This window comes from Podarcis melisellensis (assembly GCF_964234715.1).
Source record: "Podarcis melisellensis genome assembly, chromosome: 13".
In the NCBI taxonomy this organism is placed as follows: Eukaryota; Metazoa; Chordata; class Lepidosauria; order Squamata; family Lacertidae; genus Podarcis; species Podarcis melisellensis.
The window spans coordinates 35199685-35222744 of NC_138545.1; the positions used below are offsets into that span (position 1 = coordinate 35199685).

Sequence of the window (23060 nt, forward strand, 5' to 3'; positions counted from 1 at the left end):
GCAGAGAAGCGATGCCAACAACAGGTTGCTCCTCTCCGAAGTCTTTAACAAATTCAAAACATTTTTAAAAAATGGCACTGCAGTGAACCTGCTTGAGTTCTACAAGTCCCCATGTAACAACGGGACAAAGATGCAAACCATGCGCATCTGCCCACCTCTGGAGAGCATGATGCAGATGTACATGAAGATGTGGATCTGATCCCAGACATGGACCTCTCTTGCTGGATCAGACCTGATGTTTGCAATGGCTTTCTATAACCTTAGACATAATTCGAAGTAGGTAAAGGACCCATGGATGGTTAAGTCCAGTCAAAGGAGACTATGGGGTTGCGGCGCTCGCCTCGCTTTCAGGCCGAGGGAGCCGGCGTTTGTCCACAGACAGCTTTCCGGGTCATGTGGCCAGCATGACCAAACCGCTTCTGGCACAGCGGAACACCCTGATGGAAACCAGAGTGCACGGAAGCACCGTTTACCTTTCTGCCACAGCGGTACCTATTTATCTACTTGCACTGGCGTGCTTTCGAAGTACTAGGTTGGCAGGAGCTGGGACAGAGCAATGGGAGCTCACCCCGTTGTGGGGATTTGAACCAACGACCTTGCAATCGGCAAGCCCAAGAGGCTCAGTGGTTTAGACCACATCGCCACCCTGAGCCTTGGGCTTGCCGATCAAAAGGTCGGCGGTTCGAATCCCTGCGACGGGGTGAGCTCCCGTTGCTCAGTCCCAGCTCCTGCCAACCTAGCACTTTGAAAGCACACCAGTGCAAGTAAATAAATAGGTACCGCTGTGATGGGAAGGTAAACGGCGTTTCCCTGCGCTGCTCTGGTGTCGGTGTTCCACTGCGCCAGAAGCGGCTTAGTCATGCTGGCCACGACTCGTTAAAACTGTCTGCGGAGCGGACAAACGGCGGCTCCCTCAGCCTGTAAAGCGAGATGAGCGCCACAACCCCGGGGTCGTTTGCGATTGGGCTTAATTCTCAGGGGTCCCTTTACCTTTACCGTTACAGTAGCATGTGGACAATTCAGAAGCTGCCTTCTTCCTCATGTTCCATCTCAATCCCTATAGTTTGTCAAGGACATCAGCATTTTCTAAGACGTGAGGGTGTCCAGGGTGACTTTTCCAGTGCCAGTTCACCAACCTTGGACCTACTGTGCACCAGAAGTCTGAAAAAGCCCAAGATATGGGGCAGAAGCAATGAGAGATGCTTTGTGGACATGGATGATGAGCAAGGAGTGCTTTCAGTGTCTGGTTTGTTTAGACAGGGGCTAGGTACTTTAAGGCTTCGAGACAAGCTGAAAAACTTGGCACACATTTAAAAGGGGCACAGGTTATGCGCTATGCAGGAGCAACGCCTTGAAATAACGAACACTTGACACCTTTCCTCCCACTGGGTTCATCTGACAGGCCTCGCTGCCTTCTGAAAATCATAGAGCCGAAAGGGACCACGAGGGTCATCTACAGTGGTACCTCAGGTTAAGTACTTAATTTGTTCTGGAGGTCCGTTCTTAACCTGAAACTGTTCTTAACCTGAAGCACCACTTTAGCTAATGGGGCCTCCCGCTGCTGCAGCGCCGCCGGAGCATGATTTCTGTTCTTATCCTGAAGCAACGTTCTTAACCTGAAGCACTATTTCTGGGTTAGCGGAGTCTGTAACCTGAAGCGTATGTAACCTGAAGCGTATGTAACCCGAGGTACCACTGTAGTCCAACCCCTTGCCCGACATGGGGTTCGAACCCACCTCCGTGAGATCAACTGCCTCGTACTTGCAGGGAAACAGGCAGGAAATATATGAGGACATGTGGCTAAGTATTCACAGGTGAGTTTGAACGGGAGCCTGGATAGCTCAGCTGGTTAGAGCATGGTGCTCATAATGCCAAGGTTTGATTCCTGTAAGGGACAGCTGCATATACCTGCATTGCAGGGTCCCTTCCAACTCAACATTTCTATGACTCTATGAGCATCAGGCACATGAACTGGCAAGGCCCTGCGCACCTGGAACAGCCTATATCTTGTTTTCTCCCTTCGGACGCCACAAAAGTGCATCTTCACCCAGCACTGGTGAAGGGAAGCACCACACAAAAAGATCCTGGAGGCCTATCAGGCTTTCATGTACCCAGAGTTAACACCTGACCCTTCAAACAACACAAAGAGGGCTTTTTAAGCTTGTACCTTCAAGCATCCGAGAGGAAAGAGCTTCTGTAAGAAGCCTGGAGACAGCAAAACATTTGAGGTCAGGTGAAAGGGTTGGATGTGGTAAACACAGGTTCAAATCCCAATTATCCTTTCGGCTTCACAGAGTTGTAAACAAAGCCAAGTCTTAAAAGTGTATTGTGTACAGTGGTACCTCGGGTTAAGAACTTAATTTGTTCTGGAGGTCCGTTTTTAACCTGAAACCTGAGGTACCACTTTAGCTAATAAGGCCTCCCGCTGCCGTCACATGAGTTCTGTTCTCATCCTGAAGCAAAGTTCTTAACCCAAGGTACTATTTCTGGGTTAGCGGAGTCTGTGACCTGAAGCGTCTGTAAACTGAAGCGTCTGTAACCTGGGGTACCACCGTATACCAAAAAGCAGCATGGTTTCAATTATTTTACTGGCCGTATGAAGGGTAGAGTGGCATAGCTGCCCAGATACAAATTTCAGTCAGTTCCACCTGTACAAAAGCCAGGTTCAGACTTGAGTAAGCAGTCCCAAAGTCTGTGGAAATGTGGGGGATGTTGGGGACGGAGGGTAGCGAAAACCTGCTTTGGCAAAATGGAGGGTTTTTCTCTTGACCATAGCCGCCCAGTAAATAAACTTATATTGCCTCTTCTATGGTTCATGAACAGCTGTGACCTTAGCAGCTCCCATACACTGAGGGAAAACTCCACAAGAATTCAATGCACGCCATTCTCGCCTACGAATGGAGATACCCTCACTCACCGGTCCCTACTTGAGGTGGAGCCTCTATAGAATCACAGAACCTTAGAGTTGGAAGGGACCACAGGGATCAAATAAATAATAATAATAATAATAATAATAGGGCAGCTAACACCAATAAAATAAAATCACAGTAAAAACATAATACAGTGGTACCTCGGGTTACATACGCTTCAGGTTACATACACTTCAGGTTACACACTCCACTAACCCAGAAATAGTGCTTCAGGTTAAGAACTTTGCTTCAGGATAAGAACAGAAATCGTGTTCCAGTGGCGCGGCAGCAGCAGGAGGCCCCATTAGCTAAAGTGGTGCTTCAGGTTAAGAACAGTTTCAGGTTAAGAATGGACCTCCAGAACGAATTAAGTACTTAACCCGAGGTCCCACTGTAGGGGGAAAAGAGAGGGAGAAAATAAAAACTAATTTAAAATACAGGTTAAAATGCAGCCTCATTTTAAAATTGCTGATAAATCAAGACCATAAGGGATGGGAAACATAAGGGTCAGACTGAGTCAAAACCAAAGGCCAGGCGGAACAGCTCTGTCTTGCAGGCCCTGAGGGAAGATGTCAAGTCCCGCAGGGCCCTAGTCTCTTGTGACAGAGCGTTCCACCACGTCGGGGCCAGTGCTGAAAAGGCCCTGGCCTTAGTTGAGACCAATCTAACCTCCTTGAGGCTCGGGACCACCAACGTGTTGTTATTTGTGGACCTTAAGGTCTTCCACAGGGCATACCAGAAGAGGCGGGCCCGTAGGTATGTGGGTCCTAGTCCAACCCCGTGCAATGCAGGCATCTATTGTCTAACGTGGGGCTCAAAGCCACGATCCTGAGATTAAGAGTCTCATGCTCTACCGACTGAGCCTTCTTTCCCACAAAAGAAAGAAACGGCTGCTTAAGTAACGCTCAAATGGTGCTGCAGTGAACTGGATGCGTGCAAAGCCAGAAACCTGCTTGCTGACCAGAAATAACTGGTCTGAGGTAGGTGTGTGTGAAAGTGTGTGAGAAAGAGAGAGAAAAGGCCGTACCATAGGTGCCCATCTCCCTTGATCCTTTGCCTGTGTGACAGGAATTTTATGGTCTTAGATATATGGTAATGTTCATAAGTGTACCAACCAAGCACATACATAGATCAGCACAGGAAGGCAAACCTGGAACCATTTTGATTCCTAAACTGACCAAATGTTTTCTCTGCAAGGTCAAAGTGGAAAACCTCCCCATTGTCTCTTTCCTCACAAATCCTGTCTTAAGGGCACATTTAAGATATGAATAGGGTGTGAGCCTGTGACCTGGCCCAGGAACTAAGTATTTATCACTAGAAAAGAATGACCAGGCTCCCCAGGCAATCCAATCAAGTAACCTGCCAGACAGGAGATAAACAACAACAGGAGAAAAACAATATTCAAATTTCTGTTTTAGACCGCCTTTTCTGTGATGTGGGTGTGATGTATCTGAGGGGTGGTCTTAGGTTACACCCCTTCTGTGATGTATGTATGAGGTTTCTGGGGGTGGTCTTGATCTACAGGATGGGAATTTCAGAAGTCTTTATAAGGCCTTGCACGCCATTTTTCTGGGTCCTCCTCCTCTCCTGCAGGTGAGGGGAGCAGCCTGCTGCAACAGATCAAAAAAGATCAAGCTTACTAGCTGCTTTTGCTTCTCAATATTCTCTGGTTGGCCTCTGTTATTCTCTCCTACCAATAGGGAACCTATGTATGGAGTCTATATGGGCTCTTGGATACCCCATAAGGGAAAAAGGCAATTTTTGTTTACAACACCTGTCAACCAGGAGGTGGTGCTTCCCAGAGGTGCAATATCCAGAACCCATTCTCGACCTCATGTAGATGCTAGATCTCTTCCTGCCACTGAAGGGGAAAGCTCCTGCATGAATGGTTTTCCCGTGTGTGCATCTTCACACTGGGTGTGCAGCTTTAAAACTGTGCCCCCATTCCCATTCGTAAGCTCCCCATCTGCGCCGCTGGTTTTTGTTCTTGCTTTCCCGACTATTTAAAGAAACAAAGCAGGCTATAAATCTAAATGCAATCAATCCACTTGCTTGGGGGAAATCTCCCAAAGGTGCAGAGGACATCCATTCTGGGTCTCATCTTCCCTCGGTGGGGGAAAAAAAGGCCACACAAGTCCCTGAACAGATTACCTTTTCTGCCTGCGTGTCTCTGGTTCCCCGGGGAAGTCGATTGCCAAAACCAGCCTCGCTTTCCAGTCAAGCACCTCCCTGAAGAAAAGGCAAGGCTGGTGATGTCAAGGCCCGTTTAACTTGTTGCAAGTGGGTCTTGCATCCTGCAGCTGGAAGCCGAGGCGAGAGACTCCCTGAGCAGTTATAGCTGCTCCTGCAAACCCAATGGGGATGAAGTCTTTGTCATGTAGCAGCGAACCTTTCAGTAAACAACACGGCTCTTTCCCTTGGAAAAAAATCAGCCAGCTTTCTTGCTCATACCTAGAGAGAGAGATGCTACGCGATCCGACACGAGAAAACCTTCCTGCTATCGGAAAACACTTGAAATGCTGTTTCAGACTGTATCTATGTGTCTCGCACTCACACCAGCGATGCATTAAGAAGAGGTGGGGGAGACGGAAGAGAGAACCAGTTTTCAAAAGGACACACTGCCATGTTTTTTTGCCTGACTTAAAAAACACTGCTAAGGAATGACTGTTTTGGGTCAAAGGGAAGTTTCACTTTGCCTCTGGAACTGGTGTGGGAAACTTGTGGCCTTCCAGGTGCTGCTGAACTACAACTCCCACAATCCCTCAACACTGGCCTTGCTCGCTGGGGTTGATGGGAGTTGTAGTTCAGTAACACGTGGAGCACCAATGGTTTCCCTCATATGTCTTAGAAGACGTGGAGCAATGGTTATTCCAGAATCTGGTGAGCGGAGGCCATGAGGTTTCCATTTTTTAGTGATTGACACCTAAAAGCTATTCATAGACCTACCTGCCATGTATCTGCCTAATAACTCTTTTTCCAAGCAGGGGAACAGGCTGCTGGAGTCAGCATAGGGTACGGGTTCGGGTGCCAAGACTAGGACTGGCAAGACCCAGGTTCAAAGTCCTGAACATCACCTTGACATCCCTGGAGGAAAGTCAGGCTACAATTCTAATAACAACGTGTGCTTGGAGAGAAGCTAGAGTGTGCTGTATTTCCAATGGCAAATGCAGCCTGGATTAAAAAGCTACCCTGGCTGTAGACTGTGAACTGTAAGGGCTGCTTCAGGGCTATCATCATTGCCTCATCTTAAAAGTCCTTGCATGCAACTCTCTTTTAACTTCTCTTCAAGGCAGCATAGCACAACATCATGTTGCTAGCATTTTTTTTACCGTGCTTTTCAACTGTGCAAAATGTTCCACTTACAAAAAGGCATCAGCAAAGCTCAAGGAAGCAGGCCAGCCAGGGGAAAACATTCAAGGAGAGGCAAAGCAGGACTAGCGAGGGGTTTTGGCTCAGGAGGGAGTATGGCCTGGCAAGAGTCCTCTGGGACTGCCTTTGGCCCTTTATGCTGTGAACTGCCCTGAGATCTACAGGTGAAGTGTGGTATACTAACAATAATAATAATACAGTGGTACCTCGGGTTACATACGTTTCAGGTTACAGACCGCTAACCCAAAAATAGTACCTCAGGTTAAGAACTTTGCTTCGGGATGAGAACAGAAATCGTGCTCCGGCAGCATGGCAGCAGCGGGAGGCCCCATTAGCTAAAGTGGTGCTCCAGGTTAAGAACAGTTTCAGGTTAAGAACAGACCTCCGGAATGAATTACCGTATTTTTTGCACCATAACACTCACTTTTTTCCTCCTAGAAAGTACGGGGAAATGTCTGTGCGTGTTATGGAGGGAATGCCTACGGGTGGCATGCCTACGGATTTTCCTCCTCTAAAAACTACGTGCGTGTTATGGTCGGGTGCGTGTTATAGAGCGAAAAATACGGTAAGTACTTAACCCGAGGTACCACTGTATTACATTATTAGCTCAGTAACCCTTACCACCAACCCTGCAGGGAGAGTCAGTATTATCCGTGTACTGGAGATGGTGAAGGGAAGAGGCTGAGAGAGAGAGAACAGAGGCAGCAGCCCAAATCGTTCCCAATTATACTGTCCCCCTCAGTTATGATAACCTTACGCCCAATTTACAGTTCTTTGCATCGGCTGCCAGCTGTTCCGCCCACACCCAAAACAAGTTGCGGTTTCTTACATCTAATTACCTATTCCTTCTTCTCCTCTAATCTTTTTTTAAATTCTCCAGCTTGGTCTCTCCGTTCTTCTGATACTGTTCTACTTGTTAATTTCTACTTCTCTTGCTCATTTGCCTCCCTTTTCCATCTTGCTTCTTTTTGTCATTTGGGATTTCCCTCTCTCCTCATCTTGTGTCCTGTTGGCATACCCTCCTTTCCCCAAGAACTTTCTCAAAACCTACCTTTTCCCCTCCTAGAAGCAACCAGTATGTCTGGAAATCAGCAAGAAATCTCGTTTATGTTCATGACACTTTTGAATTTCCTGTTTCAACTGATTCCTTTCCCCCTCTCTCCACTGTGCCTTGTTTTGTTAAGACTGTAAAGCTGTTGCCGTGGACTTGCCTTGAATTTGTACCAAACCTGGCACAATATTATATGTATAATATTACTGACCGCCGTCTGACAGCAAAATTCCTCAGGGAAACGGCAAGACACCAAATATACATTTCAAAAAGCAAGCCCCTGGCCTCTGCTCCCCATCTATAGAAAGTGAGTAGCAGAAAACTTATTCACAAGGGGCCCGAATACAGAAACTAGGGTGTGAAACACTGCATGTGACCCGGATATTCAGCTCTAGAGACACAGTGGAGACCCCTAAAATAGTATAACCCCAGGAAGAGCTTATTGGATTTGACAGCAGGCACGCTGTACAGCCTGAACACTAAGAGAACAGCTTCAGAACTTGCGTAACTCTTACGTTCTCCTCTCAACTCATCTCAATTAAGAACGTGGGCACCTATTTACAGGGGAATCTTCCATAGAGAGCGATTTCCACCACAAGCGATTGCTACTAAAATCAGCCAAAATGTATCCAAACTCCAAGGTTCAGGAAAGCACAACCCATCTTCAAAACATGAAACAGCCCTATGGGCAACAAACACTTGTGGTAGCTGTCGAATGCTGACTATCAGTGAGAGAAGAAAAACTAAAAATTGCCACTGGTGGTGAAAGAATGGAGAAGAGGAGAATGCTCTGCAGGTATCAGGGATTCCCTGCAACATAAAACTTTGGGGTGGGGGTGACCCACCCACCAAGTTCATTCATCATCATCTTTTCCACCCCGCCCAAACTTATGTTCTTCTACTTATTCAAATGGCAAACTGAGACGGATGCGGCTGTTATCCAAATAATTCATATTGAGATATTGGTCATACTGTGCCGCTGTTTCCGGGAACTTCTCCTCAAGCTCGGAGCTGAAGATGGTTGTGAGCACACCTACCACCCTAAAGCTTTCTGCTTTAGGCAAAGTGAGGGGACTGGAAGAGGCTGGACCCCTGATTCTTAGTCCCAGGGGGTGTACAGAAGGGTTGTCCCCCGCCAATGGTGCAGGCCCAGGGAGGGGGATACAAAAATCTCTTGTCTCCACTCTGGCCATCCATGTGCTCCCCAGGTTGCTTTTCTGAGGAAAAAGGAAGGAAAGAGGTAAGGAAGGAGACAGACGGACCGACTGACGTAGGAGAGGAGGTGGAACAGAGCAGACCCAACCCCAGTGGCCAGGAAGTCATTAGCACAGCGCAAAAGGCAACTAAAAGTAAACTTTTGAGATTCTTGCCCATGGCTTCAGAGGCACCAATACATCTCCTTGCCAAGGATGCAAGGGAGCCAAGATACACCTCTGCTTGGTCCAATCACTTTATGCAAAACCGAAGAGGGACAAGCCAATCAGGAGCATTGACCTCCTCTGCTAAGTCCAGGAGTGTTGGTGGGAAAGGTCGGCTCCCAGATCTAGCTCTTACTGAAATAGGAAACCAAAGTATCTTGGTGGCAGCTGCTCCAGTTCCTGGACTGCAAATAACGTCAGCGTAAATAAAGCAGACACATAAACCAAATATGAACTTGAAGGGAAAGGTCTTTCTCTTTTTTTATATAAAAAAAAAGTGAAAGAAAGCCATAAAGACAAGACGGAACAACACACAGTACAAAAGAGTAATTATATTTTCAAAAAGAAAAGGAAAGGGGGTGAAAAAAAGAAAAGCTTTACCAGTTATTTTGGAACTTCTTGCCTGTAAAAGGAAACTGGCTTAGAACGGAGAAGGACCAGAATCTTCTACAAACCAGCGGATTGGGTACAAACACTCGATAAGAATCATTTTTGCAACGCAGGACAAGAAACCTTTGACACAGTGTTCATGAACGATAAAATTTCTTTAAAAAACAAAACGAAAACAGAAAAGGATGTGAAGAAATCACAGGAGTTCAGAGGAAGTAAACTAAAACAGGGGAAGAGAGATACCAAAAGAACAAAAATTCCCACAATATCTAAACAGGTAACCATTGTTCTTGGACAGCCAATTCCAAGTCCAGAGCCTCACCAACAGTTCCTGAAAGCCGGTCATGGCTGTCTCCATCCTATCCAAGTCGTCCAGGGAGCGTATCCTCACACCAGCCCCCTCACCACTTTCTAAAAGTTGCCAGTTTGTGAGAGGGGCTCGCTTTTGCCCTCCATGTACACAAGTGCTACCGAGAGAGACCGTCGTCGCCTCATGGCTGGAAGGCGGGTGGAGGGATTTCACGGCGGCCGGGAGTCTCTCCCTTTCCCAAAAGTCCCGTTACAAATCCCATGGATGCTCCCGTGAGTGGGCTTCATCTCATCAAGGCAGAATCATTCCCCACCCCACCCCCGCATTCCCCGTTGTCATTTCTGGAACGAAAGAGAGCGTCGTCCTCACTCTGATCATGCCCGACGTCTTGTTCTGTGCTGTCAGATGCGGAGGCCATAACGTCGTCCCTTTTCCTCTCGCCTTAAATTCCATTTAGCACTGTTGGGATCTGTTGTCTCAGGCCAGCACCCGGCCAACTCCTTAAGTTCTTGACTTGGCCAAGTCAAAAGGGAAACACACAGACATTGCAGCAACAGGGATATATTAGGTTGAACAGTCCCCTTTAACCCAAAGTCCACCCCTCCCCATTCGCCCCAAAGTTTATTTGCTGCTGATTTTTTTGTTTCTTTTTAAAAGTCTGCACGTCTCAAAGCAGTCTCTTCCCCCACCCACCCACCCCCACAACAGAGTTAAAAGCTCCACAGGTTGCATCGTCTACCTGGTGGTCAAGGTTTGGAAAAGCAACTTGCTTCTGTTGCTACTTCCATGTTTTTTCTTTGTTTAAAAAGCCACACATACACACACGGGGTTGTGCGATGGGGTCCGGCCTTAGGATTGCTTCAGCCGCTTGCGTGGGGGTCCCAGAAAAGGGCACTGCGCAGAGGCCAACGAGCGATACGCCTCGGCCACCAAATGGGGGTGAGACACGACCATCGACTTCCATCCTGAAGTCTCCATGACGTCGGAAGCGTGGCTGGAAACAAACAACAAAGAAGCCAAGGTTACCAGTTGACAATGAAAGGCAAAACACACAGAAGGGAAGGGGAAGTGCTATCAATACTTCCACTTTAGGGTTTCAGAAGCTGCTTTTTGTCTTGTATAAATGCCTTATCATCTGCTGTAGATACTCTGCGGTGCAATTTAAGCAAGATGACACTACCTTGGCCTGAAACATGGGTAGGCAAACTAAGGCCCGGGGCCCGGATCCGGCCCAATAGCCTTCTAAATCTGGCCCATGGGCGGTCCGGGATTCAGCGTGTTTTTACATGAGTAGAATGTGCCCTTTTATTTAAAATGCATCTCTGGGTTATTTGTGGGGCTTGCCTGGTGTTTTTTCATGAGTAGAATGTGTGTTTTTATTTAAAATGCATCTCTGGGTTATTTGTGAGGCATAGGAATGCGTTCATTTCCCCCCAGAAAATACGGTCCGGCCCCTCAGAAGGTCTGAGGGACAATGGACTGGCCCCCTGCCGAAAAAGTTTGCTGACCCCTAGCCTGAAAGAATCGAGGCTGCTTCAGGGGCTACCCCCCCCACTTGCACCCCAAATCAGAGGTGCTGGTTTTGCATTTAGCAACTCACCATTCAGACGCAATGGGTGTGACATCTTTAAGAACTCAAGCAGTTCTAAAAGAAACATCCAATTCATCCAAGAAAGAGAAAGAGAGAGGGTATTTTGCACTGGTTGTCCACTGCAGGACACACCTGTCTTCTCTTCTCTTACAGGATTTGCTTTCGAGGCTCCTTGTTTGTTTCTCTTGGGATGCTTAAGAGAGAAAGAATATGAATGGAGCTGCCACTGTCCCCCTTGGCAGAAAACAGTGGGGCAGAGTGCCCTTTTGGAAAAGTGCCTTCCACATTCCTCGCAGAAGGAGTATGCAACAGCCACTACTTGATTCTCCAGCGCAAGGGCAAAAAGGGAAGAAATTATGTTTGATAAAAAAGAACCTGCAGGTGCGCCAGCAAGAGAAACCAAAACAGAGGAAGTGGAATATATTTTTTTTTTTGGGTGCACCAATTTTAGCTGGTTATGAGAGTGCTTGAACACAAAGAGGTGCAATGGGGCTTTGTTCTCTAGGGTTCTTACTTGTCAATTTCCCCACATTCTGAGGGGAGGGGGGGAAAAGGATAAAACCTGCTTACTAGTTGATGAAGTCAACCGCCTGAGTTTTTAGCTGGTCAGCGCTGTGTAGGTCAGCCAAGATGAGGATCTCCGCTGCATTTTCTACGGACAGGTTGCTGCACAGAGCATCCTCGCACATCACCTTCAAGCGTTCCAAAGCATACTTAAAAGAAAAAAAGAGTACAGAGAGGTACTGAAATGAGGTTGCCCTGAAAGAGGAAGACCCAAAAGAGGCTGCACTGTGGTGGCAAAACTCCCTACAGGTGGGTTTTAGCACTGCTATTTTGAATGGCTTTTGTAGGTGTGGTGCCCCACGTCCCTTAATCCTATAAAGTTCTGTGCTAGCAGTCTTCTCCTTGTTGAAGCAAATGTTCCAAGTCTTGCGCAGTGTAACTATAGCATAGCACTGATACATGCAAAGTGTATTGTACTGTATTCCCCCCCCCCCAATTATTCAGTAGTAATGTTTGGAAGCACAATATTCAAGAGGAAGAGAGATGCATATTCTGGGCAATTGTCAGCATATCTCACCAAAGTCTGAAGCCTTCTGGCTGGGGAGAAAAAACCCCGAAGAGATATTTTCTTTTGCCAAAAACACACATAATGAGTGCCAAACCTAACTGGAGAAGCAGAATTATGCAAAATCGTAGTAGGTAATCTGCATAACTTAATTCTGCTTGCAGAGCTTGGGAGGGCTGGCCAAAGAGAACATATAAGCCCAAGCAGCTGGGCGAAAGGTCAATGGAGTCTGGATCTTTAGGTACGACAACATCCTTTCCCATCCTCCTCAATAAACACTTCTGAAAGACAAAGCCTAACTCTCTAATCGCATCTTCACCCAAGAGCCCAATGGCAGGTCTCCAGGGTTTAGGATATGCACTGTGTTTTGTTTATAGTATAATTACGTATTTCCCCCAAGAGACTGGAGGAAGACAGAACAAGCTGTTCCCAAGCCTCTCGGGCAAATATTAAGAGGCTTCATGTGCTGCCATAAAAGGTTTTGCTTTCTGTTCTTACACAGACACCCTGGAAGGATTAGAGGGTGGGGAAGAGCTATATAAAAAGTCAAAATTAAAGACCCCTAAACCTTACTGTCTGATCAATGGGCTGGACAACTGCTGTTGCTAGGAAGGGCTGAAAATTAACTTGCCACTAAACCATCCCCAGAGGCCAATATGGGCTTCTGCTGGGCAAGTGTGCAAGACTCACTTGGCATCTGCTGCATGGTAGTATATTTTGATTTTGTGAAGGGGAGACAAATTTCTATACCCCCCCCCCCAATTAAAACTGCGATATTCCATCCTAAATTCCCCATGCTGCTTTTCACTGCTATTCTATTAACGACTTGAACCAAGCATTGGAAATTCCAATTCGGAGAAGCCCAGATTCTTCACCTCTGCCCTTTTGCCCCAACCTGCCACACACAGGTAAGGAACAGCACAAAACCTCACAATTCAGTGGCGTAAGATGTGACCTCGAAGCATCAGCATAGTGTTCTTAACTTGCAGGTACCCCCATATTCCTGGAGTTGTGAGAGGCTGGCTCTGAGGCTTTTTCACTGAGGCAGTGAAGTCACCTTTCACAGACAGACATCACATCCCTTTTAATCTGGTCCAGGGGGTGATAGTGATTTACCTAAATGGCAGTGTACAAGAGGGGCACACACTGCTCTCAACAGAGCAGGGCACCAGCGCAATGAGGGGTGTACCTAAAGATTGCTGTCTCATCCTGGAAGCTCCTACAGCAGACTGTTTATCTTTCAGTGCATTCCTGCAAAGATCAGGAAGCAAGAGTTCGTCCCTATTGGCCCTGCTTCTCCTCTCGCAGGTCAACACCTTGAGGGTGGGACAGACTACTAGGAGGAGAGGGGTTAGCAATGCCTCGTGGCTGACCAGGCCCTGGGCCTCTTGACAGCAGTGGGATGCGGCCTGCCTCAAGTATACAGCCACCCACAGCTTACAAAATAGGCTGGGCGGGCCAAGGAAATCTCTTTGAACTGCGCCCAAAGACCCAGGAGTGAATCTGGTAAGACACCAATAGAATGTTCATGCCAGCAAGTCCCCCACAATTTTGTCTCCAGGAGACGAGAACCCACAAAACCAAAGGCCTAGGTATCAAGTATAAACACAATGATGTTGAAGCCATGGTTTCTGTGCTGGTCCCCCTCTCCCTTTTCGCAAGAGGGGAAAAAAAGTCAACGGCCGGCCAGCCACCCACCCAAGCATCCTGTGTACCTTATCAGCAGCTGCAAGCAAATCATCGGCCATTTTGTCGAGGTTAGGTGCCTTCCCCGTGTAAATGAAGCACATCATTTCTTTAAAAACTTCAGGTTCCACATCATTGATTTCAACTCGATTCTGCACCGGAGGGGGAAAATTAGGGTTACTCTTCTGACACTCGGGCAACAGACCCAACTGTTAGTCTCCTCCCCCAGATCTCTTTTTTTTTTTGGGGGGGGGGAGCAAACTGGAACTATTTTGAGAGAACACGTAAATATTTGGGGAAGAAGATGCTGAAGGAACAGAAATGTTCCAGTCTCCTTTGCCTCTTCCAACTACAAAAGAGAACGTGGTGAGACTTTTCCTTAAAGCTTCGCTTTTCCACTGTCTCAGGCAGCAGCAAGAAGCCAGCGTTTACTGTTACATAAATGCCATCACAACTGTGAAACACTGGCAGTGCAGGAGTATCAACTCCTCCTACGGTGCTTTCCAAATTTCATTTCTGGCCTGTCTTGAAGGTTCCTGGTGGTTTACAATATGCCCATCTCTCAAAGCTTAGTTTCACAACAAGGCTGCAAGGGAGGAATGGTGGGGACAGTGTATCTTGGAACAAAGGCATCAGCTAGTAAGTTTCTCAACTGAACAAGCCTTGGACTTGCACCCAGGGCTCTAGCTCTGGCTCCCTGAAATATAAAAACTGGAAGGCAAATGTCCACCTACAGTGAATTCTTTTCATGCAGATTGGTGAAGGTTTCTGGAGAACTCACAAGTTTGCACATTATATTGTGTGATATTTTGGTTGGCCTAATAAAGATATTCCCCTGACCTGGTTTTTGTTTCCATTGGCAGCGCTTGTTCCCCAGCCATTCCTCCGGTCAAGACCTATCTATCTAAAATACAGTTCACAATGTCAGCTCTCTAGCATTCCTTCCCATAGCAAGAGGCCTTGCCAACCTGGACACATGACAGCAATGTATTTTATTTCTGCTTTGAGCCTCTGTGCTGAGCAAGACCTTTGCAAGTGGAGGTCAAAAGTCTGCAGTATTTTTCAGCTGCTTGCTGGGGGAACCAAGAGTTGTTCCAGCTCCTGAGTTATCTCTCCCAGTCTGCAGATCTGCAAATGGCTCTTCCTCATGACCAGAAAGATGCTCTTCCCACTTACCTTTTTACTCTCTTCCATCTCGTGTTCAAACATAGCGCTGAAAACCGGAGAACGTGCTGCGGCCAGAGGGGTGGGGTGGGGAACACAAGAGAGAGAGAGATTGGGGAGGAGGGAAAAGAACACCACAAAATGCAATTAAAACTATGTGAAGAGATAACCTTCCTCTCCAGAGAGGAACTGACACATGCAATCAGTACCTGCAAATAAAGGTACCAATATAACAGGGCGTAAAAAATAAATAAAACGATCATGAGAGAAATGTTATCAAATGTCTCCCTAAGGGCATATGCACACTAGAGAAAAGAGACCAGCTTAAAACTAGCTTTTCCATCAGCCCAGCCCACCCAAGAGCAGCTCTGAAAATTGCAGTTTTGTGAAGGTGCAGACCACTCACAGACATTCTCAGCTCCATTCCCTCCCACTACAGTTCAGAGGGTTTTCCTCCAGGGAGCCGTGGTGGTTAAACCGGCTTGGAACAGAATATATACGGGGCCGTGTGCACCCTCTGCTTAATAAGAGGGACAAAAAACGTTCTGCTCCCAGGCAGACATCTTTCTGCTCCGAGAAAAGCTAGGTTCTGCAACACGCATGAATTATGCAAGTTGAACAACTTTTACAAGCTTGTCGCAATTCATTCCGGTTTTGCTAGCCGCACGAAAGTGAAAAATCTATGCAGGGGCCTAGCTGAGGGGGGAACACAAGAGAGCATACTCCTAAACTACTTGGAAATCGCACTGAGCAATCCATCTGGGATTCCAGCAGGAATTGCCACACACTTTCAAGTACAGTCATACCTTGGTTGCCAAACACCCTGGAACTTGTACGTTTTGGCTCCCGAACAATCGAAAACCGGAAGTGAGTGTTCCGGTTTTCAAACAATTTTTGGAAGCCGAACATCCGGCGTGGCTTCAACGGCTTCTGATTGGTGGCAGGATGCCGTGCTTTGGTCTTCAAACAGTTCTGGGAGCCGAACGGACTCCCAGAACTCATTCTGTTTGAGAACCAAGGTAAGACTGTATATCTCTGCAGTCATAAGACACAGAAACTTGCCTTTCTAAAGGGAGAAAAGAAAGCTGAATGGTGTATCCTGAGCTCCCTTGAAACTGCATTATATACAGCAGGCATGTCCAACAACTTTGGCTTCCCCCAAAAAAGTTCAACAACTTTGGTCAATCTAATCTAATGCGTAGATCACTGCCAGTTTTTTTTATAGTGGGAGTAGATCGCAGTCATCTTGGGAGTTGGACATGCCTGATATAAGTCCTAGAAGACCTCTGGCAAAGCAGTTTTTATAATTTGCACCTTCCCCGCCCTCCCAATAGCATTAAATGGGTTTTTTAATCTGAGGTTTCGATATGATACATTCCCATTGCCCCTCATTCCCCGGCCAAATCAACTGTCCCCATCTTATAGGACCCGCTATTTGGGGCCCCTTTCTGGAAAAGAAAGGAAGCAACCTCCAAAACACTCATCAAGGCAGTCGGCTTGTCCCTGATCAGTCCATCCGCCATCCTGCTAAGCCTCGCGCCCATGTCGATACCGACCTGCTAATATGGCTTTGTGAGCCTGGAACTCCTGGCCTGCCACACACAGGCAGCAGTCTGTGAAGCGAGAGTTTTCCCAGAGGCCTCCCAACTCATCAGCCAAGCGGCATTCAGGTACCTTCACCATGTTCATGGAGTTCTGGCCGGAGATATTGACAGAGTCCTGTACTACACTCACCTGCAAGGAAGTACAGGGGGTTAACAAAAGAAGAAGCAGCAGCAGCACAGTGAACTTTTTTAAAAAGGGGGGAGGAGCACAGAGGGTCAGTGGGGTAGGGTGGAGGGAAACAAAACCCCCAAACCCCACAGATGTTCTTGGGTAAGGATGTTTAAGACGGAAACAGCAATGCACTGAAAATAAACTCTGCTCCCACCCACACACCGGCACGGCTGCCTAAGGATTCCCACAGATTTTGATGGAATCAGAAGTTCATCTAAGTTCTCTCCTTTGGGATAAAAGGCAGGGCCATCCATTTCTACAGATTGGTCCAAGGCACTACGTGCCGCAAGCAAGGAGCAGAGATGTCAAAGAAAACAAATCTGCCAAGCTCCACATGGCTCCAGAAGACAAAGCTATCAGGCCACAAGCGACAAAAACCTCTCTACAGATGAATACCAATGAACACTTACTATATGGCAACTTACAATGGGGTACAAACAAACGCCAGGGAGCCCAGTCTTCCGTACGCTCTTCCTGAACCTCCTTGTTCCTCCGGATTTCATGTCAGGTATATGGAGGTGTAGTAAAATTATCGTCACCGCTTGGCAGAGTGTCACAGGCCAGCTTCCCAAGCAATTACAGACATACTGCAGCAGATTACCACTGTATGAAGTCATTTCGATTCAGCCAGAGTCACTAGCCTGATTCCTTCCTGACTGCACCTACATTTGTTTTATCAGTCCCTAACCTTAAGCACAACCCGGGCTCCAGGTCTTTCAAAAAGTTAACTAGTTCAGAGGTTCACAAACTTCCTCACCTGGAGCTATAAGCTATTTCGGAGGTGATTTCAAAAATTAAAATTAAGTGATATAAGAATATCCCTGGAGCATGGAGATACCATATAACTATCGTGACTGGTTGCCTCTGATGTGACTTTTCCTTCATGAATGAGCCTATTGCCCATTTTTAAAAGACTTCCAAGCACATGGCCATTACAGGAAAGATGGGGAAGCTGATGCTGTTGACGGGCTCCCAACTCTCATCAGTTGCAGTTGGCGTGGCCAACAGCCAGAAATAGTAGGTTCCCCATCCCTGCCTTACAGGGCCTTGAGGGCATGCTGAAAATTTTCACAGCCCAAAACTCCAGCACCAATTGGAGGTTTGTTATCATCCCTGTTGGATGACAATGTGCACATTTAAAATGTTGTGTGCCCCACTCCAACGCTGCTTTCCAATGGGAGACAGGCAGCAAAATTTCAAATAAAATCAAAAATACAATTTGCAAGCCTGCTCTGAACCCCCACCTCTGAAACTACTGCTTTTGAAATGTTACTTGCCCTTATAAACAACGTCAAAGTGAACTGTTCAAGAATCAGTGATTTCAATGGAAGTTATGCATGCACTTTAAAATCTTGCCCTCACAATTAACAGGACTTAAATGTTGTGAGATGTTGGGTGGATTGTGTCTGGTACGTCTGAAGTCATGGAAGGCATTAAAATTCAAACAAACCCTGTTTTTTTTTTACTGAACAAAAATCGAGATCCTGCGAATGCTGCAATTTGCTCTGAATCCTGCAGTGGAAACATGGAAAACAAAGAATCGGGTGCCTGCCCCTTTGAGACGGCAGCCACTTCTAACTGGAAACGGATGCTGCAAGGATCTGAATGTAAGCTAACTGGCAGCTCCACAGGTATTAGCCAGCAAAACAGGGGCTGTGCAAGAGCAGGTGTACCAGTATCTCATGTGATCAGGCCAAACTTGCAGCCTGTGTTGCTGCAAGTTGACAGACGGAAGACCCAGCAGAACTAAAGCGAATTCTTTCTTTTTTTAAGACAGACAAACCCTCTTTCTCAGCAGTATTCCAAGTTTTAAATAAAAACCCTGGTAACAGTCTCCCAGCTCACCAAATGTTATCAAATCCTTAGAGAGCCTCAGCAGAGGGGAAAAACACACACACACACAGACAGACACACACCCTCAAATGCCATTCCTGCCAAATAAAAACACAGCTGTAAGCACCTGTGGCAAGGAAAGGGGGGGGGGATTCGCTGAGCATATGGCACTAAACCTCCTGGCATCAGCAAAAACTAGCACAAGTTTTCATTTCTATGCATAACTTCTGGCTTGCCAGATCCAAAAGCGTTTTTCTCTGACAAAAGCCTGATACTTTCCAAGAATGAATCCCATGCTGTGCGGGGACAGACAGGCCGCCTTGTCTATTGACGAAGAAACCCCACACAGAGCGATGCAAAGGCCTGGAAGAAACACGATTTTCTCTATTGTGCTGTACCAGGACCCTTCCCCACTCCCTACCCCCAATTTATCCTACAGAAAAACTGAAAACGTTGGAGATCACTGAAAATACTCCATCAAAAGTTGCTTTCTCTTTTGACACAAGTCAAATGCTTTTTAAGGCAAGGTTTTTTACTCACTCAAAATGTGAAACATGAAGGTTTTGATGTTAAGGCTACCTGAAGAACATTAAATAATGGCAAAAGTATACGTATGTGACACTCAAATCCAAGATGCATTTCGACTCCTAGAGGTGCTGCCCTCTTCATCAGAGAACCATTTGGGGCCTTTGTTTTTTTGTACAGTGGTACCTTGGTTGTCGAACTTAATCTGTTCCGGGAGTCCGTTCGAAAACCAAGGCGTGGCTTCTGATTGGCTGCAGGAGCTTCCTGCACTCAATCAGAAGCGGCATGAGACGTTCGGCTTCCAAAAAACGTTCGCAAACTGGAACACTTACTTTTGTGACATCCGGGAGTTGATTTGTTCAGGAGCCAAGCCATTCAACAACCAAGGTATCATTGTAAATTGCTACTTCCTTTCTTCTGGGAAATTTTCATCTAGTGTGGAGATACTAGAAGCTAATACCCTGGCATCTACTGCCCTTTGGGCATGTCCAAACCAACACTGCAATCCAGGAGCCAAGGTTCACTGAATGGGGTTTACTTATGAGAACACATGTTTTAGATTTCACTTTAACGCACTGATATTTTTTGAGGCTGCAATCCTATGCATGCTTACCGGGGAGTAAGCTCCACTAAACAAGAGTGGGTCTTCCGAATAAAGATGTACAAAATCATTTTATAAATTTCATAAAGGTTAAAAAAAAAAAAGGTAGTATCCCCCTGCCCCCCGGATTTATGGAACTATACATTTCTAGTCACACATCTGTTTCCTCATCCTCCCCTCCACAGGTTAATCCACGTAATTCACATGACAGCATGCCACAAGCGAGAAAATGTGCTTGCAGAGAAATAGCTCCAGACAACTCAAGCAAGCGAGCCAAGCCACACCTTACGGAGGGAGTTACAAAAGGCCCCTCTCCCAAACAAAACACTCAGGGTCACCATTCAACTCCAACTACTGTGCTCAGTTCAGAAGGAATGGTGGACAAAGGGATTGGACATGCGATGGGAGCTGAGCAGCGTCTCTGCAGCCCTTCTGCGGTTTTCTTCCAAATGAAACAAAAGGTTTCGCGTCGTTTCCCCTCCTTACCTCACAGAAGAGAGTGAGCTTGTCATCTGGGAGGAGTCCGTTGGCCTCATCCAAGAGAAAATCTCTTCTAATAAACTTCTTGAATCCCCAGTCTTTGCCTTGCACAAACCGGTAGGCTCTCTGACTCTCTGGAAATATATAAACAAGTGGGGGCTCTTTTTTGAAAAAGGAAAGCCAAAAGACACACAAGCAGGGCTCTACTTCGCTCTCGCTGCCTGCGTTTAAACAGCAACTGAAGCGCAAGGAACCAGCCACCAACTCTGCGTACCCATTGCTTTCGTTTCTTCTCCTTTTGCGTTCAGGATGGAGAACTTGAATTTGGCTCGGACTTCGCTCTTTGGACAGCTGACCAGTAGCAGGTAGAGCGAAAGGTAATCTTTACTCTCTTCGTCCAAGCCCTTTGGATTCACGCGCAAACACCTGCAGAAGCAGAAAGATAATCTTCATCTTCTCGATATGGTCTTAAACCTGCTGGCAGAAACAAGTTTCCACACACAGATCTGTTTGCACTGGGTGCACAAAAGAAAAGGCAATGTAGGGGACAAGGGAGGAACAAGCTCTGATATGGTGATGCTTGCGGTTACTCCACAGAGATCCCAAAAGAGGAAAAGGGTTGTTTGGACATTTTTCTCTCCCTTGCGTGGGATTTGTGCTCCCACATCCTTAGCTTTCTTCTGGAGGAGCAAGGACAACCAGAACTAGATGTTAAATAGGATGGAGATGCACCCAGGTGCTCTTCCTTTGGATTCCTCACTAGGTTGGATTTATCTTGTAAGGGTCCCAGTTTAAACTGGCCAATGCCCATGGATTGCAAGTATGGCTTGGCTCACTTGCTTGAGCCATCTGGAGATATTGATCTTGTGGTGTGCCCGTGGCTTAGATGGCATGGTCATGCCTTGCTGCAATCTGTTAGACAACACATTTTGGCCCCTTGCAGATGATTCTGTAAAATTTCTTAGCTGCATTTTCATTTTTAAAAAAATAAATAAATTTAAAAAATATTTTTCATTATTACAGTTTCCAGAATCATGTTTACATTAAAATCAACATTTCCCTCATTAATATTTTACTTTATAATAAGACAATCATTTATGACTTCCCTTCTTGCCCTTTCCTGGTTCCTTTGATTTCCCCATCATTTCTGCATATTCTTATATATCAATTTCGTTCTCTTTACCTTTTCTTATGCCTTATTTTATGTTATACTGTTGAGTTTACCTTAATCCTGCTAAATTTTTCACATATTTACAGTTATTTTCCAAATGCTCAACAAAATTTTCCATTTCTCTTTAGATACTTGGTCCTCTTGTTCTTTTATTCTACTAGTTAAACCTGCTAGCTCTGCATATTCTATCATTCTTAGTTGCCAATCCTCCTGGTTAGGAACCTCGCTCACCCTCCATTTCTGCGGCAACAAAATCCGAGCTGCAATATTGGCATACATAAATTTGTTTTCCTGACATCTGGGTATTTCTGCCTGTACCATTCCCAAAAGGAATGCCTCTGTTTTATGGGGGGTTTTTTAAACATTTTTCTCATCTAATTGTATATCATTTCCCAATACTCTTTAACTATTTTGCATGTCCACCACATATGGAAGAATGTTCCTTCTACTTCTTTACATTTCTAACATACATTGATTCATGTCGTCTTGTCTATCCATATTAATTTTCTTCAAAACAATTACTTCTACTGGCGATAACCACAAAGGTGTCTTCCTTTCCAGCAAGTTCTCATACTCTTCCCAAACTCTATATACCTTCTTTCTAACCACATGGTTTGAAAAACATTTATGTACTTTAGCTTTCCCATACCATAGACATGCATGCCAGCCGAATTTAAAATCATAACCTTCCAAATGCAATAGGTGGGTGTTTTTCAATACAACCCATTCCTTTAGTCAACAAAGACACACTGCCTCATAATATTATTGTAAATCTGGCAGAGAGAAGCCTCCTCTTTCTTTACTCTCTACCAGATTTTATGCTTAATTCTTGGTTTCTTCTCCTACCAGAAAAATCTAGTGATATATTTTTGCTGTTCTTTGAAGCAGAGTAAATTGTTGAACACTGGGATGGACTGAAATAAAAACATTTTAGGTAATATATGCATTCATTTTCATGACTGATATTCTACCCACTAGGGAAAGTTTCATTCTTCCCCATATTTCCAACTCTTTTTTAATCTCCTTCTACACCTTTACGTAACTATATTAAGTTGGGATTCCTCACAGTCAGCCATATCCCTAAGTACTTCACCTTTTTTACATATTCTTAATCCACTTTCCAGTTCTTTTTTTGAATGGTCATCCATGTTTTTACCAATATCTTAGTTTTTTCTGCATTTATTTTAAGGCCTTCCACCTTCCCAAACTTTCTTATATCCTCTAATACCTTAGGAACCCTTTCAAGTGGCTGTTAATGCCACATTGTCAGCAAAATACCACATCATCAGCAAAAGCCTTTAGTTTATAGGGTTGTTGTCCCACCGAAATTCCTTTAACTTCCCCGTTCTTTCTTATACTCTGTAACATTACTTCCAGCATCAATATAAACAACAGCAGAAATAATGGGCAGCCTTGTCTAGCCCCTTTCATTATTTTACAGTTATCTGAGAGAGAGAGATTATTATTTACAATTATTTTCGCGGATTGCTCCATATAGTTTGCTAATTCCTGTTAAGAAGGTATTACCCACTTCCATCTTTTCTAACACCTTGGTCTTAGCTGCATTTTCAATATGGATGGATGGTATTGAGAGTCACAAGTAAACCACAGGGATATTGATATGAAGCATGTTTGTATATCGTTTCTCCTTTCCCCTGAAGGTCAGGGCAGTTCATTGCCTCAGTCATTCTGAAGACAACTCCATGAGTCAAGTCAT

The 23060-nt window shown here is 45.8% G+C and overlaps 1 protein-coding gene across 5 annotated transcripts in view; it reads right to left on the bottom strand.

Moving 5' to 3' along the window:
* Positions 1-10142: 10142 nt before the first annotated feature.
* SPOP (speckle type BTB/POZ protein) overlaps positions 10143-23060 on the bottom strand; it is a 47812-nt gene continuing 34894 nt past the window's right edge. For all 5 annotated transcript variants that reach the window (XM_081884303.1, XM_081884305.1, XM_081884307.1 and 2 more), the window contains 7 exons: positions 20447-20598; positions 20179-20306; positions 16514-16691; positions 14970-15025; positions 13823-13945; positions 11609-11751; positions 10143-10441 (listed from right to left, as the gene is read on the bottom strand). In XM_081884303.1, coding sequence (XP_081740429.1) covers positions 10297-10441; positions 11609-11751; positions 13823-13945; positions 14970-15025; positions 16514-16691; positions 20179-20306; positions 20447-20598 — 925 coding nt within the window. In that variant the 3' untranslated portion in view covers positions 10143-10296. The remainder of the gene's footprint in view (positions 10442-11608; positions 11752-13822; positions 13946-14969; positions 15026-16513; positions 16692-20178; positions 20307-20446; positions 20599-23060) is intronic.